General features: G+C 37.9%; 3 protein-coding genes across 3 annotated transcripts; 1 reads left to right on the top strand and 2 right to left on the bottom strand.

Annotated features, from left to right (window-relative positions):
- Positions 1-392: 392 nt before the first annotated feature.
- On the bottom strand, positions 393-4,636 carry LOC116019919 (amino acid transporter AVT6A-like). Its single transcript, XM_031260303.1, has 6 exons — positions 4,367-4,636; positions 3,102-3,643; positions 2,857-3,009; positions 2,123-2,326; positions 1,180-1,645; positions 393-1,096 (listed from the first exon to the last, which is right to left on the bottom strand). The coding sequence occupies exons 2-6, from the start codon at positions 3,529-3,531 to the stop codon at positions 958-960; spliced, it is 1,392 nt and encodes a 463-aa protein (XP_031116163.1). The 5' UTR covers positions 3,532-3,643; positions 4,367-4,636; the 3' UTR covers positions 393-957.
- Positions 4,637-6,692: 2,056 nt separating this feature from the next.
- LOC116018794 (pentatricopeptide repeat-containing protein At3g02330, mitochondrial) lies at positions 6,693-9,677 on the bottom strand. Its single transcript, XM_031258792.1, has one exon. The coding sequence runs from the start codon at positions 9,471-9,473 to the stop codon at positions 6,813-6,815; it is 2,661 nt and encodes an 886-aa protein (XP_031114652.1). The 5' UTR covers positions 9,474-9,677; the 3' UTR covers positions 6,693-6,812.
- A 1,130-nt stretch (positions 9,678-10,807) lies between these two features.
- LOC116019211 lies at positions 10,808-12,382 on the top strand. Its single transcript, XM_031259360.1, has 2 exons — positions 10,808-11,704; positions 11,783-12,382. The coding sequence occupies exons 1-2, from the start codon at positions 10,921-10,923 to the stop codon at positions 12,112-12,114; spliced, it is 1,116 nt and encodes a 371-aa protein (XP_031115220.1). The 5' UTR covers positions 10,808-10,920; the 3' UTR covers positions 12,115-12,382.
- The last annotated feature ends 3,406 nt before the right edge of the window (positions 12,383-15,788 follow it).

Raw genomic sequence — 15,788 nt, forward strand, 5'->3', positions numbered from 1 at the left:
TATAGTAATTGCTAAAAAGTACAGATTGATTGAAAAAGAAACCAAAGTAGCCATTGGGACACAACTCAATTAGTTAACCAATTCAAACACATCTTGTGATTTACTTTCTTTACGTGTCTTCAAGTTACAATTTACCTCCTCTACATGTCTCTAGGATAGGGAGGACTAAAAGTTCATAGTAACTACTAAAAAGTTAATTGAAAAAGAAACTAAAGTAACCCTTGAGGCACAACTCAATTGATTAACTAATTCATGCACATTCCATGATTTACCTTTTCCAGAAAGATAACTCATCTCTTCTAGAGCAACGATTTACCTTCTTCACTAGTCTTCAGGATAGAAAAAGACGCTAGGGCTCAAACTTTAGAAGAAACTAATGTAAATGCAACCCATACCAAACACACATGTATACATTGAAACAGAAGCTATGAACATTCATGTTTACATTGAAACAGAAGCCATGACCATTCATAATTTGCACAACTCACAATACATTCTACAGACTGAAACCAAACTATCATAAAAGGTACCACAGCACTATACAACCCTACATACATTTTGAACTATGCTGCTCAAAACAACACTGAGCAGAATGCATAATCAGCTTTATTGAAAGATGTAGACTCGAATAGAAACGACTTGAGTTGTTTAAACACGAGGTCGGGATTTTGAATGCAGGTGTACATAGGGTTCTTGGAAGACTCGAGGTCGGTATTCTGAATGCAGGTGTACATAGGGTTCTTGGAAGACTCGACTCTGTGGATGCAGATACCAATGCAGTATGCACCCAAAAAGAAAAAATCAAATGCCATTAACTCACTAAACATCACACTTCATGCAATCCCTCCCTCCCTATATCCTCCCCCCTTTTTTTTCTTCAAATTTTGCAAACAAAAAATCACAACTTGCGCTTGTATCTTATAGATTCAGTTTCATGGGACATGACAACAAGAGCGATCAAGCTTGCAGCGATGCATTCTTCTTAAACAAGGCATAGGCGTCGCTGTATACAGCCACCACATTAGAGAGCACAGCAAGGATGATCATAAAGGTGGATAAGATCTTATCCTTTCTTGTTGCTATGCCATACCGGTCCCTGGAATGCAAAAAAAGAACAATAAACTCAAAGAATATGCAAGGAGAAGTGGGGTGAGATGTGTTCAATTTGAAGTGAGTTACCTCAGAGTAACAGCAGCGGGGAATATGAAGCCAATGCAAACAGCAGCTGTTGCTCCCGTGAATTGGAAAGCGTCCCAAATGCTGGGGATGAAATTTGCGCCCAGGAAGATGACAACTAAAAGCCCAGTGCTGATTGACGCAAACCTCAAATTGTCTTGTACTAAAGGCCGTGCAGATGGAAAGAGCAGACCATCCAAGTTCAGTCGCAAGGGATAGAAGACGATTGGAAAGACCAGCATTAAGTGTGCAGCATAGCTAACACGAACAACATCGTTGAGAACAGAACCGAATGGGATTCCCAGATCGGCATCAAAGTTTGCAAGCACGTCATCAAGAGTTGCATCGCCAAATAGGAGGAATCCAAAGAGGCTTGTCAAGACATACACACTTGAGCAAAGTGTGAGTGAAGCTCGAACAACAGCTTTAATCTGTGTATTGTCCTCAAGTTCGTTGTCAATGGTATGAACTGCAAAGCATTCACGTTTTCAGAAAGCGAAGTCTTCAAAAATTTGGGGGTCTATCAAGAAAGTAGAAGTGTAGAACCTTTCTGAAGAAAATACTGTCAAATTGCCGACACTACCTAGATGATCTTACAAATCTTTCGTTCTTTGTTTCTTTTCTTTTTTTTTTTTGAAAGCAAATTCAGTAAAGTCGGTCTTTGAATCATTTGTAGGAGTGCCACTATTGTTTTTCCACGGGCATATAATCATGAAAACCAAGATTTTGTTATGACATTCAGTGATAAAAGGTTTGGGTCTCTCTTTCATAATGAAAAAACTCTGAGAGGCTAAAGGTGAGAATAATCAGGTGAAAGAATCTAGACAGCATAGCATAGAATAAAATTATAATAGATCCCTATGCCAAGCTTTGATATCTATAATTCAATTAATTTATTTACCATGACCCTCTAAAAAAGTAAGCATATACACAGAATATTGCATACCGTTATAGTGGCAGATATATGCAGTGACAAGGACGGGAACTACAGTGAAGAGGTTTATAAATGATGTCACGTTATAAACATCAGGAAGCAATCTGGGCATCAGAACAGTTCCATCTATTATCTTGTATAAGGTAATTCCAACGGTCACAACAAGGAATACAACAGCCAGTGCAACTGATAGGGCAGATGTAAATTTTAATGAATCTGCAACGACAAAAAACAATTAGAAAAAGTGGAAAGAATTATTAAGTAATTCTCAGTATCCTATAATAAGTATAATTATGCAGAGGGGAAACCAAAAGAGACAGAACGTAATTTGCAGCAAGGCACTTTATATTGTTGTAATATATGCTTTTGGAAAACGGTGCTTCCTTTCAGGTTGATGTACAATTCAAAGCGTTTTATTGTTTGTCAATTATATTATTCAATCCAGCTTGAACTGTTAAAATTCATTTAATTCAAAGAAAAAAGTGGGAAGAAGACTGCTTTCTTATTCTTAAATCAGGACCCGAATTTAAAAACAATTACACACACCAAAATGAAATTATTGTATAGAAAAGCAACTAAGAAATGCAATTCGGTTTGGAGTTGATAAATAACACGAATTTCAGATAAAACATAATTGACTGCTAAGAAGTGTCATATTACCAGAAACAACATTTAAAGGTAAAGACATTTAGAAAATGGTTTCAAGTTCAAAAGGCTTTCACCATTTAAAAGAAAAAAGAACTTACCTATACGCTTTAAGCAAGCCAATGGTGCAAAGATGCCAAGGGTAGTGACCAAAAGAACAAAGAATCTTCCACTATACCAGTGCACCCCGAACCACCCTTCCAAAACACCGTTATGGTGAACTCCATCTTCGGTTGTTCCAGAAAGCACATCACCTTTTCAAAGCACGAATAGAAGCACAACTATTAGAAACTCGTTAGAAATGAATGTAATTCAAAAGATTAGGTGCTCGACTACTTATTATTACCTATGATGATCATGTACACAACAAGCACGCCAATGTTGTTGACTAGTACGCATACTTGGAGCAATATTTTACCAACCTTTCCAAAGGCATCCCCCATAACAGCTCCATAAGAAGTTGATTTGGCAGCCCTACTAAATCTAATCAAATACTCAATTGAAGCTTCTGTCAGGAATGCCATAATGATGATCATAGCGATCCCCAAAAAAAGGCCCAACACTTTCATAGTTGCTGGTAAGGCCATAATTCCAGCACCAACAATTGTTGTGGACAAATTAAACACTGCTCCACTAAAGGACGCCCCATTGAACTCATCAAATCCAGCATCACCCTCGTGCTTTGAAGGCAAAAGTGGTGAGCTCTCGTTAACCACAACTTCCTTGCTCTTCCGTGACTTCTTTTCTTTTGCATGTGTAATGTTATCTATTGTCATTCTTGGTAAAAGGGCGTCTCTTTCAGAAGTATGTATATATATATATGGACAGTATACCAGACCCTCAAGCTATTATGTGTTTATGTTCCTTACGATAAATGTCTCTGTAACACTGTAAGAAAACCCACCCAAAAAAAAGAGTAATTATAAGCAAGAGAAAAGGATATCAATAACCTTCTGTCTTCTGACCAGAATGCAATCTATGAAATTTTATTATGTAATATCAACAACTCAAGTATTGCTACCCATACTTGTAAAGCTATGCATACAACAACTAATTCAGATTCTCCTTTTCCAATTTGAAATATATATTAAAACATTCAGAATATACTTGGCAATTTAGCTCATCCAATATCAAACAGCCAACTACTATCAACAATTCTACAATAAGACCCAAAATCAAACCCATAAACCAGAAACATGGTATAAAACAAAAGACAGAATTTCCAAAAACATAGTCAAATCATTTCTGAAGTTCTATCAAGTAGCCTAAATCATACCTGAAACAGAATACAGAACAAGAGAACTGATTGATTCACAAAAAAAGGCAATGGAAACAAGAAGAATATAACAGAGACCAAAAAAAAAAAAAGATTTTATCTTCAAGTAGGGTATTGAGATCAATAAATTGAATCAAGAATCAGAACTACATCCTCTAGATATATAGACCAATCATTCAATCAATTCCCATGTGGGGGAAATTATATATTATATTTTATATACAAGTGAATAAAAAATGAATAAAATACAGAGAACAAGAGAGGTAAAGACACGCAATGTTGAAATGAATTGAATTATAGACTAAAAAAACAACAGTATTTGTGATCATTCATACCGCACAGCTGGATTGACTAAAACGGGGCAGCACAAAAGTCAGACCCGAAACATCATCTTCTTCTTCTTCTAATCTTCTTGATGAATCAAAGACACATAAGGATTGGTCACCGGCGGCGTTAGCTAAACCCTCCGCACTAAATTTCAGAAATATATGCTTTTTTATTGTTCTTTTCACGAATAACACAGAGGGTTTTCTTCTTCTTCTTCTTCTACTTCTTTGATTGATTGGTAGTGTTTATTGCCGTCTACCCGAAATCTCAGCGGAAGGAATCTAGTACACGACATTTTTAAGGCCAAATCCGTACGGATAAGGATTTTGTTCCCCCTTTTTGCTGTGAGTAAAAGTGAAAATCCAATGATCTTTTTTTGAAGAAAAAATCCAATGATCTTGAATTCTTTGATCTATCATTTATCTATAGAGTAGATTTTTTTACCAATTTATAACTTTCTAAATTGGATTCACCCCCTCTCGATAAAAATTATCTATTAATCTTCCTAATTTGAATTAATTAATTATCCTATAATTTGTGAACGACCTAACCTAATTTATTGATCTTTTGTTAACTTCACAATACAAATTTTATTTAAAACACACATTTGAATCAGATTTTTTGTAAATTAAAAATTGTACTAATTTGATAAATTGTAGTTAATTTATTTATTAACTACTTATAATTAATTAATTAATTGAAATGTGTACAAATATAATAAAAATTATATTTTCTAACTGGATATTGATCAAACGCTCTATTTAATACTTCTTCATTAGAAAATAGTTAAATAAGCCCCTAAACTTTACCCAAAAAGTTAACTATGCCTTTAAACTTTTAGAAATTGCGGTTAAATTCACAAACATGTTATTTTGGAGCAATGAAACCCACTAACTTGTTGGTGACCTATAATTACAGGTCAATTAGAGTTCCGGCGAACATCTAACTAACATCTGACCAAATTCCGATAAGCTAGGTCAAATACCGGCGATCGTTGACGATCATCGATCGCGTTCTGCCGGAGAAGGGGACCAAGTTGGTCGTCTTCTCCGGCTACTAAAGAAGGCAACCAACTTGGTACCTTCTCCAGCACTAGATAAGACAACCAAGTTGGTCACCTTTTCCGACACTAGAGAAAGCGACTAACTTGGTTGACGTCTTTGGTAATGGAATTCTCTGGCTACTGGAGAAGACGACTAACTCGATCCCTTCTCTCAGCAGTAGAAAAAGCAACCAACTTGGTCGCCTCGCTTTCTTCAATAGCCAGAGAAGGTGACCAAGTTTGTCACCTTCTCCAGAATGCAACCGGCGTCGTTGCTTTTTGACCTAACTTGTCAGAATTTGGTCGGATTTACAGGTTCGTCGGAATTTATCGGAACCCTAATTGACCTACAATTACAAGTCACCAACAGGTTAGTGATTTCATTGTTCCAAAATAACATATTTGTGAATTTAATTACAACTTCTAAAAGTTTAAAGATCTAATTAATTTCTTAAGTAAAGTTTAGATGCTTATTTAACTTTTTCCCCATTCTTCATTTGGCATTTCACCATCAAAGCACCATTTTATTTTTTTTTTCCATTTTTGGTCCTGTCAAAAAAATGTCATTTCTTTCCATTGCATTGACAACTCAATGGGGCTCACAAATTAACATATGTAGTAACAAAAGTATAATTATTTTTGTCCATAATTTTTTTTTTGGGTTTCTGTAGTCCATAATTTAATAGCACATGTTTTTCATATGAACACTACGTGGCCACGTGGGACCCTCCAAAATTGATTATATAATTATTCTATAATTTAATTACAGAGTACCTTACAGAATTAAATATCATTTAATATGTGATTAATTGACTCTCATGTCAAATTATTAAGCATAATTATTAAATATCATTTAATATGTGATTAATTGACTGTCATGTCAAATTATTAAGCACAATTATTTTCTATTTCATTACTAACAATATTTCTCTATTTCTCTATTTCTTACTATGTAATAAAGTTGGTAGTACTAAAAAGAATTTCTCTATTTCATTATCAACAAAAGTAGTTGATTTATCTGTACGAGTTTTATTATTCATGATTGTTTCGAGTTTTTGTTCATCTATACTTTCTCAACCTATTGAAACATAAAGAGTCAATTTGTCTCCACTGAAGCTCGATCTCATGTTATCTGAGCACAAGGTACTTGGCTAGGTCCATATTCTACACATAATCTATTATTTTTTTCATTTTTGATGGCTTTTTAGTTCAAAGTAATGTTTTTTATCCCACTCAAAATCATTTGATAAATACACTATAATTAAATAAGACAGATTAAAAAAAAAAAAGAAAAACTTCCAATTGACCCTTAAACGTGTTATAATTGTGAAATTAACGCCCAATAATATGAATGTCAACAGGTAAAAATAATAAGAGACTGACATTTGAAAAGCAATTTTGGCTCCCATAGTTCAATCAAGAAACAATTCTTGTGGGCTATCTTCTTTGCCCAAATAAGTAGGTGCAAATTCACCATCCAGTTCATATCCAGCCAACTTCATTTCACTGATGAGAAGTTGTAGGTTCATATATATCTCTGTGCATCTAGGATGAGCTTTGTCTCCAACAACAAACATATGTACCTCAGAGTTGACCTCAATCCAGCTGCATCCTGGCTCCTTTTTGAGACTCCCGAATCGCATCACTTTCCTCAATTCTGCAACGCGATTCCACATTCCAGCAGTGGCGTAGACGCTAGACAAAAGAACGTATGTGGATGAGTCCTCGGGGTCCATCTGCAAAAGAGAGTTTGCGGCTACTTCTGCCACCTCGACATTGCCATGCATTTTGCAGGTGCTGAGCAGAGTTCTCCAAATCACATCGTCGGGCTCAAATGGCATCTCTTGAATAAGGTTCAGAGCGTCGGTTACTTGGCCTGCCCTCCCTAGTATCTCCACCATGCACGAGAAATGTTCTATTTGAGGCTCCAGCTCGTATTTCTCTAGCATTAGGTTGAAATAATGGAAGCCTTTCTTGACAAGCCCCATGTGCACACAGGCGCGGAGGACAGAAAGAAAAGTTGAATGATTTGGGGCGATGCCCTCGAGCTCCATGTGTCCAAAAATCTGCAATGCCTCTTCTGCAAGACCGTGTTGGGCGTATCCACAAATTATGGCATTCCAAGTCACGTTATCTCGGTTTGGTGCTTTCTCAAACATCAACCTCGAGTCCTGCAGGTTTCCACACTTTGAGTACATGTCAACAAGGGTGCTAACAATATATGCATCCAAGAGCAACTCTTGCTTGATAATTTGCGCGTGGATCTGCTTTCCAAGTCCAACAGTTGCCATATTAGCACAAATGTCGAGAACTGTTGCATACGTGAAGTTATCAGGCTGAATTCCCTCGCTCAACATTTTAGAAAAGATTGTTTGAGCTTCCTCGCTTTTTTCATGCAGCGAGAACCCAGAAATCATCGAATTCCAAGAAACCGTGCCTTGTTCCTGCAATCTGTCATGAAGGATCTCCGCATCTTCTAGCTTAGCACACTTGCAGTACATATCTACAACAGAGCTTCCAACAAATGAGTCAAATCCCATGCCTGATTTTATAATTCTGCTATGAATCTCCACGCCATAGTGCAGAGCCTGTTGTGCTGCACAGACTTTCATAACACTACCATAAGTGAACTCATCAGGTTCCATTCCTGACCGAATCATCCAAACAAAGAGCAATAGGGTTTCCTCCGTAAATCCATTCTGCTCATAAGCAGCAATGATGGCATTCCAGGATACAGCATCCCTCACCTCCATCTCGTCAAACACACAATGAGCTTCAAATGGTCCTCCGCATTTTCCATACATGTCAAGAATGGCGTTTGCTACACTAACGTTAGAGTGAAAAGGGGTCTTCATAGCTAATGCGTGGACCTGAACTCCCTGTAAATGTCCTTTGACCCCTGCACAAGCACTAAACACACCAGATAGGCTTACTTCATCAAAACCGAGACCAGAATTAACTAAAAGCCGAAATAACCTTAAAGCTTCAAAACTTTCATTACCCCGAGCATACCCAACAATCAGTGCATTATAAGATTGTAAATTGCGGATTGGCAACAGGTTGAATACCTTCCGAGCATCAACCAACTTGTTGCATTTAGCATACATGTCCAGAGTGGAAGTTCCTACAATGATATCAGAACCGAAATTGGTCTTCAGTGCATGACCATGCAATTGAGAACCAAATCTTAAGTTAGACAACCCTGCACAAGACCTAAAGACACTGGCATAAGCAGACTGACTAACACCAACCCCTTCATTTTGCATCTTCTTGAAAAGCTCTAATCCATCAACAAGTTGGTTGTTTTGAACATAACCTGCAACCAAAGCACTCCAAGTAACAGTGTTCTTTTCTGGCATTTCACTGAAGAAATACACAGAGTCATCTAATCTTTTACACTTAGCATACATATCCAAGATTGCAGTTCCAGTCATCACATCCATAACTAATCCCACTTTAATTCCCAAACCGTGGACCTGCAATCCCAAACCATAATTTTCCAAAGCTAAGCAAGTTTTCAGAATAATAACAAAAGTGGCACTATCAAAGGCAATACCCTCTCTCCCCATTTCCCCAAAAACTTCAACAGATTTTTGACAGTCCCCATTCTGCAAGTACCCTGACATCATAGAATTCCAGGAAATGACATCTCTCTCTGGCATACAATCAAACATCATTTGTGCATTCCCCAAATCACCAACCGCAGAATACCGGGAAATCATCGCATTCCACGTAGCCACGTCTCTGTTAGGCATCCTATCGAACACTTTATCGGCATAGTTTAAGTCGGAGCATCTTGTGTACATTAGAATCAAACAATTGGTAACATAAACGGTGGGTTCGAACCCGGAAGTGACCATTAGGGCGTGGGCTTGTTTTCCAGCGTATAGGGCCCTTCTTCTTGAACATTCTCGGAAAATGTGGCAAAATGTTTGGTTGTAGAAGGGGGAAGTTTGGGCGGCCGCAACTGTAGTAGCTGCGCGGAGTTGCACTGTAGTTTTTAATGCAAAATAACTCAACGAAAGCTTTGGTGGGGAAAATAATAGCTTGGTAATGTAGAGGTGGGAAGCCATGGATTTTTGAATTCATGCTTGGCGGGTCTTCGACCTGTGTATGGCGGGGCCCGGAGCGGCGTTGCGCGTGATCACGTGAGGCAGGAGAGAGGAGGCCGGAGAATGTGCCACTGCCTGACCGCTGGGGGAGCGCGGACTGCGGCAGTCGCTAGCCGGCGCTCTGCAGTTTCGCACTCTCTCAGGCGGCGAGTGAGTGTGAGGTCATGCCGCGAGAAAAAAGAACATGAGTCCGAGGTTCAGTTAGGGTTTTGTGTTTTAACCTTTTAGTTCTAATTAAACATGTGCTACCGAATTGTTTTTTCCTTTTTTTGTTTTTGTTTTTTTTTTATTGAAAATAGTACTTGCTGGACGCTGGAGGATGCAATTTTAGCCAAAATAACTTACTAGACTGTTGATTTAGTAATCACAAAATTACAAGACAGACTCATAGTAAAAGTGACACACACTTCATACGTTAAGTAGTAGCGATTTTTCTGAGCGCGAATGGTGCCTCCCATGATTCAACCATTAGGGGTGGAAGGAAGTTACCGAACTATGACAATGAAACTTTTTTTTTATTTGTATTATTATGGTGGTGGTGGTAGTGAGTATGCATCGAGATAAGTAAAAACTATGGTGTGTTCCGAAACTTAGTGTAATTAGTTCGTCGCTTGACTTAAATATCATGACTTGAGGTGACAGTGTGGAGTTCGAATTCCATTGGAAATATGTATTGGAAAAAGACTTAAGGATGATGAAATGTTTGGATTGAATCTCTTGTATGCACATGAAGATTAGGATCTGACCGATGAGCTAATTGCACGATTCACGACAAGACTCATGATTTACCTTTGTAATGACTCTAAGAGCATCTACACCAATGCATATTTGGTGGATATTGGAACAGTAAATATTGAGGTGGAAATGAGAGAAGGGAGGAGAGAGAGGCTTTAGGCTTAAGGTATTGGAACAGGCCACGCCACGCGTGAGTGGCTGTTACAGCCCGCGCGCCCGACAACTGTGTCTTTTTTATTTTTCTATTTTTAAAAATTAGATTTTTTTTCTTTTCTGTTCCTCTCATTTTCTCTTTCCTAATCACACTTACAAAAACTTCTCAACAGTCGTGAAATAACCAGATTAATAAGAATGCTCTAAATGCAAGATTTTGTGGGTTTAAGATTAGTTCAACAAAGAAAAAAGTAAAAACCATGAGGTGATATAATGATGTTTTGTAAAAATAAGTATTTATTTTTGTTAATACTTTTTTGTGTGGTCCGGTTTTGTTACACCATCAAGTAACAATACCTGTCAAAATAACCACCCAATACCTGACAACGTGTGAAGAGAAGCGAGAAATGAGCTTGAAATTGAACAACAAACGTATAAGCAAATCCAAAAACTCCGCTTTTCTTCTTCTTCGTAATCAAAGCAGCAAACTTCAAAGCTAAGATTTTTTTTTCTCTCTCTAATGGCGGACGTTTCGAGTCTCCATCGCCGTTGCCGTCAACAATCCACGGCTGACGCCGTTTCCTTCGTCGTCGACGACGAGGAGCCCAACATCTACATCTTCGATTATGACTACATTTCGCCTCCCAATCCCGCATTTTATAATCCTCCATTTGTGGATTTCAGTTTCGACCCGAATCCGTTATCCGACTCCGAGTCCGAGAAGTCCGATTCGGACGGGTCGGCCTCCTTCCAGTTCCCGAATCCCTTCTTCTACAGCAATGAGGAAGAAGTGAGTTTCGTAACGGACTTGTTCCAGCCCCGAGATGGACCCGTATCGGATGACGTGGATAGGGTTTTTGGAGGTGTCTTCAATGGCGCGAGCGCAAATGTCCCTGTCGAGTTAGGGTTGGGTGAATTCGATGCGGTCGTTCTTTCTTCTGAATCGCACGGCCTCCGAGTTGTGGGGATGGAATCGGAATCGGACTCTGAAGATGCGGACGTTCAATCCGCCATTAGTGATCCAAACGGAAGCTTGCGGGAGTGTGTCCGGTTTAACGATCAAGACGAAGAATTTGAGTGGGAAGAAGTGAATGAACGGGACGAGGAGAGGGAAAATTTGAGTTCATTGATCGATCGAATCGAAGAGATTTCAGTTTCCTCCGGGATAACCTCTTCCGAAGGAGAGAATCCAATTTCAGAGAATGGAGAAGAAGAGGAGGAACTGCGGAATCTGGAGTGGGAAGTTCTATTGGCAGTGAATAATCTGGAAAGACACCTGGAATTGGAGACCGATGTTATTGATGGTGAAGTTTCATACCTAAACATTCACGATGATTACATTTATGCAGCAGATCATGACCCCCTGTTTGGACAATTCTCAGATGGAGCCTTGAAGGGCTGCCCTCCTGCTGCCAAACACATAGTCGATAATCTCCCCTCTGTGATCCTGATAGGCGAGGCCGACGAAAGCAAGGTTTCGTGTGCAGTTTGTAAAGATGATATCTTGGTTGGAGAGACGGTCAATAGGCTGCCATGCTCCCACCATTACCATCGCGATTGCATTGTGCCGTGGCTAAGCATTCGCAATACGTGTCCTGTTTGCCGCCATGAGTTGCCCACAGATGATGCTGAATATGAGAAGAAGAAACACCAAAGACACACAAATCCCCTCAATGACTTTGAGGTTAGATACAATTTTGAAATTTTACCTTGAGAGATATGTTTTCTTTGTGTAGAAGAGAAGAGAATATCTTATATCTGAACTGTGAATACCTTGTTTTGCTAAAGATGTTGATTATTTTGCCCTTTTTTACTTTATGTGACGTGTAATGCTAGTATACAGATTCATGTGGATAAGTTAAGATGAGAGATTAAACAGTTTTGTGAGCCTGATTCCTAAAAAGTTGTGGCATGTTAGGATCATTGAAATGTTAATGGTACTGTATGAATTGCAGAAATTGATGTCTGCTTTTTTGCTTTCATTCCTCTATGGCTCCATGTTTTACAATTTTACCTGAAAACTGCCATGGATTCCACTTATACTTGTGCAATCATGCAGCTTTAACTTTTACATTACATGTGTAAGTTCTGGAGAATTACTTTGAAAGTTAGCAGAAAAAGACTTGGTCATGTCCTGAAAACTTTCCTTGTCACTCATCTAGTCTATATTTCTCTTTAATGTTCTCTAAGATGTGTGAGTATAATAATGTATATTCATGTGCCTAGCAGAGCAATAGTGCATACATACTTTGTATCATCCCCATTTCCTTTTTATTTCCCCTTGTTAACTTAGAAACATGGCGTGACGTGTTATGATTGGTTGATTCTCAAATTATGAGACTCTCTTGATTGGATTACTAGTTAGGACTTTTAGGAAATTGAATCTTGTGAAGTTATGATTGATTGATTCTCAAATTATGAGAACCCTCTTGATGGACGACTAGTTAGGACTTATTATTATTATTATTTGAACACAAACGACCCATTAATTAATAGGCTTCCAAGGAAATAACATCAGAAAGAAACGCAGGAGGGTTAGAAATCCACTCCTACGATCGGCACCATTGCTTTGGGGGGCACTACTCTCACTAGTTAGGACTTTTAGGAATCGAATCTTGCACCTATGACGACTGGTGAAGCATAGTTCTCAATCTTTTAAAATTGATTGACTAGTTGAGCTGTCTCTAAAATTAGTTCTCAATCTTTTAAAATTGATTGACTAGTTGAGCTGTGTCTCTAAAATTAGTGGGCCAGAGTTATGTGTGAGTGTGGGTAATTCTTTTCTTTGTTAGTTTTGGCACTCTTGTGATTGCTTGTCTTTTTGGAAAGTGGATTCTTTACCTCAAGAATTGTTTTATTTTTTTAAGATTATTTTATACCAGTAGAGATAAGTTGAATATGAGATCATTCAATCTGGGCCTGTTAGCCACAGATCCCATGTAAGTATGTAACCATGGGCCTATTGGGTCAAGAGGTTGGCTTGGTGCAATACTGCAATGGGCTAGGGGATTATGAATTCCCTAGTCCAAGTTGCTGAACAATTTATCTGTGATCTATGAACCCCATGATTATATCTTTTGAATCATCACGATTGCTGAACTAATACAACCTTTAAAAAAAAAAAAAGAAAAAAAAAAAAAAAAAAAAGAGAAGAGCATAAGCCAAAAAGATGCCATTTTCAGACAATGGTGATAAGGGTGTGAGCCTACTAGCCTAGATTTTAGTGCCTATAGAACTAGACCAAATCCTCTATCATACCTTATTATACTATTTGCTCTTGCAAGTTGCAACATTTTACGCTTTTTTTAGACCACAAATTTTCTAAGGATACAATAAAAGTGTGTTTGGTTCGTACATGAGAATCGGAATTGATATGGATATCAATACTTTGTAAGAGTAATGAGTTTTTGTAAAAGTATTTTGCATGTTTGGTAGTAGAGTGTGATATGGTTTAAATACTCCATGTATTTGAGTATATAACAATGTATGTAGAATGTAGGATCAAAGCCATAATTTAGCTCAAAGTTCCTCTCTTTATTCATTGCTCTAGAATAAAAGTAGAGAGAAGGGAGAGAGCTAGCTAGTGTGAATCATAGAGAGAGGAAGAGGGCAGGACCAAAAGCCCCCAACACCTAGGACTAGAGTCCCTTTTATAGCCAATATCGCATAGTACATCTAAATACATATAATGTACTTAGGACCGTACACCCGGGGTATATTCCCTATCAGAGTGAAATAATGATTATTAATAGTTGAGGAAGAAAGAAGGGAAATGAAACTCTTATTTAATAAGGGTATGAGTTTTTCAATTAATGGAGTATTTCAAACACATAGTAGTATTCTAAAAACCTGTGAACCAAACAATAACAATCACTTTGATACCCATATCTTATACCAAAACCTGTCAACCAAACACACCCTATAACTTCACTGAACTAATCTTATTTGTGTTGAGTATGACCTCTAAGGATGTCACACACACTAAGATTAATATTGTTCGTCTAAGTAAGATTTCAAAGAGTATCACACCCACTAAGACTAACCTTATTCATGTCGAGTAAAACTTCAAAGGGGGTCAAAAGCACTTTACTACACCCCCAAGTCTCAGAACTTGAAATTTTTGGTTAAACTGAAAAAGACTCACGCCATCTCATCTACCACAAAAACCATGATACGGAGTATTATTTATCTACATACACTGTTTGCTTCAATCATTCAGAAATTGAATGAATGACTATACAGTGAGTAGATGATGCAATCTGATAAACACAACGAAAGTGAAGCTCATACACACCATTATATAACTACTAAATTACGGGTTTGAATCATCACAACGGAAAAAGTAACAGTCCATCCTTTCTTACCCATTCACCAAACCTCAGACAGACAAAAGTAATACACAGCAAAAGAAGAAAGGGATAGGAAGGGAAACAGCAGCCTTAATTTAAACTATATTCTATGAAGAAACCTTGTTATATTAGGATTTTTCTTTTAAAATTGTGGATTGAGACAAAACAAGAAATTTGGGAAGATACAATACCATCATTATTGTAATATCTTGGATGATTTTATGCTCATCCTGTCAACCAAGAATTGGCCAAATAATCATAATTGATGAGATGAGGAGGGCACAAAGAAACAAGTCATGCAAGTAAACAAGGTTAAATGTCTGCAGACCATGGTACATATCACCTCTAGTTTAATGCTGCTGGCAGTATAGCTTCCAGTAGAGTATGAACCACAAAGCTTCAAAATGATTAAGATAGCTATGTCAACAAGCTGCAATAGCTCACTTGGTTAGAGCGTATGACTGTTGTCCGCACAAACAGCTTAGTTAGTACTCAAGTAGTAGATTTTAGGCATGGACGTACGAATGATCGAGACTTGACAGTTACAGTGTGGAAGTCACACTTAATGTGGTGGGCTCTTTGTGGACATTAGGGATTAGTCCTCCCATCTAAGAGGGCAAAATCTTTTCTCAAGTAAAATTAAAGCCCAAGATGGCAACTTTAGTTTTGCTGATGCATCAAGGGTTTCCCTTACCTTGGATTAGTAGCATGATTGCTCCTTGTATGTGTCAAATGCAAGCTGCCAAAAACTTAACATAATGTCTCATCATCAACACCCTTGGCACACCTAAAACCACGTTGAGATGCCATAAAGTGTTTTTGATACTCTAATAAGATATTCTCGATATTGAATTTCAGTTTGGACTAATATGAGGTTGAGTTACTATTGAAACCCTAAACGAGCAACTTTTTATTTATTTTACATCCAGTATCCTCACTACTATGAGATTAATCAGACTCGGTTCAAGTTGCGCCTGTATAGTTGACATATAGTTACATTAGAAGTTCGCTTAACAACTGTCACACGTTGCTTAGTTAT

Source organism: Ipomoea triloba, chromosome 5, assembly GCF_003576645.1.
Source record: "Ipomoea triloba cultivar NCNSP0323 chromosome 5, ASM357664v1".
NCBI lineage: Eukaryota > Viridiplantae > Streptophyta > Magnoliopsida > Solanales > Convolvulaceae > Ipomoea > Ipomoea triloba.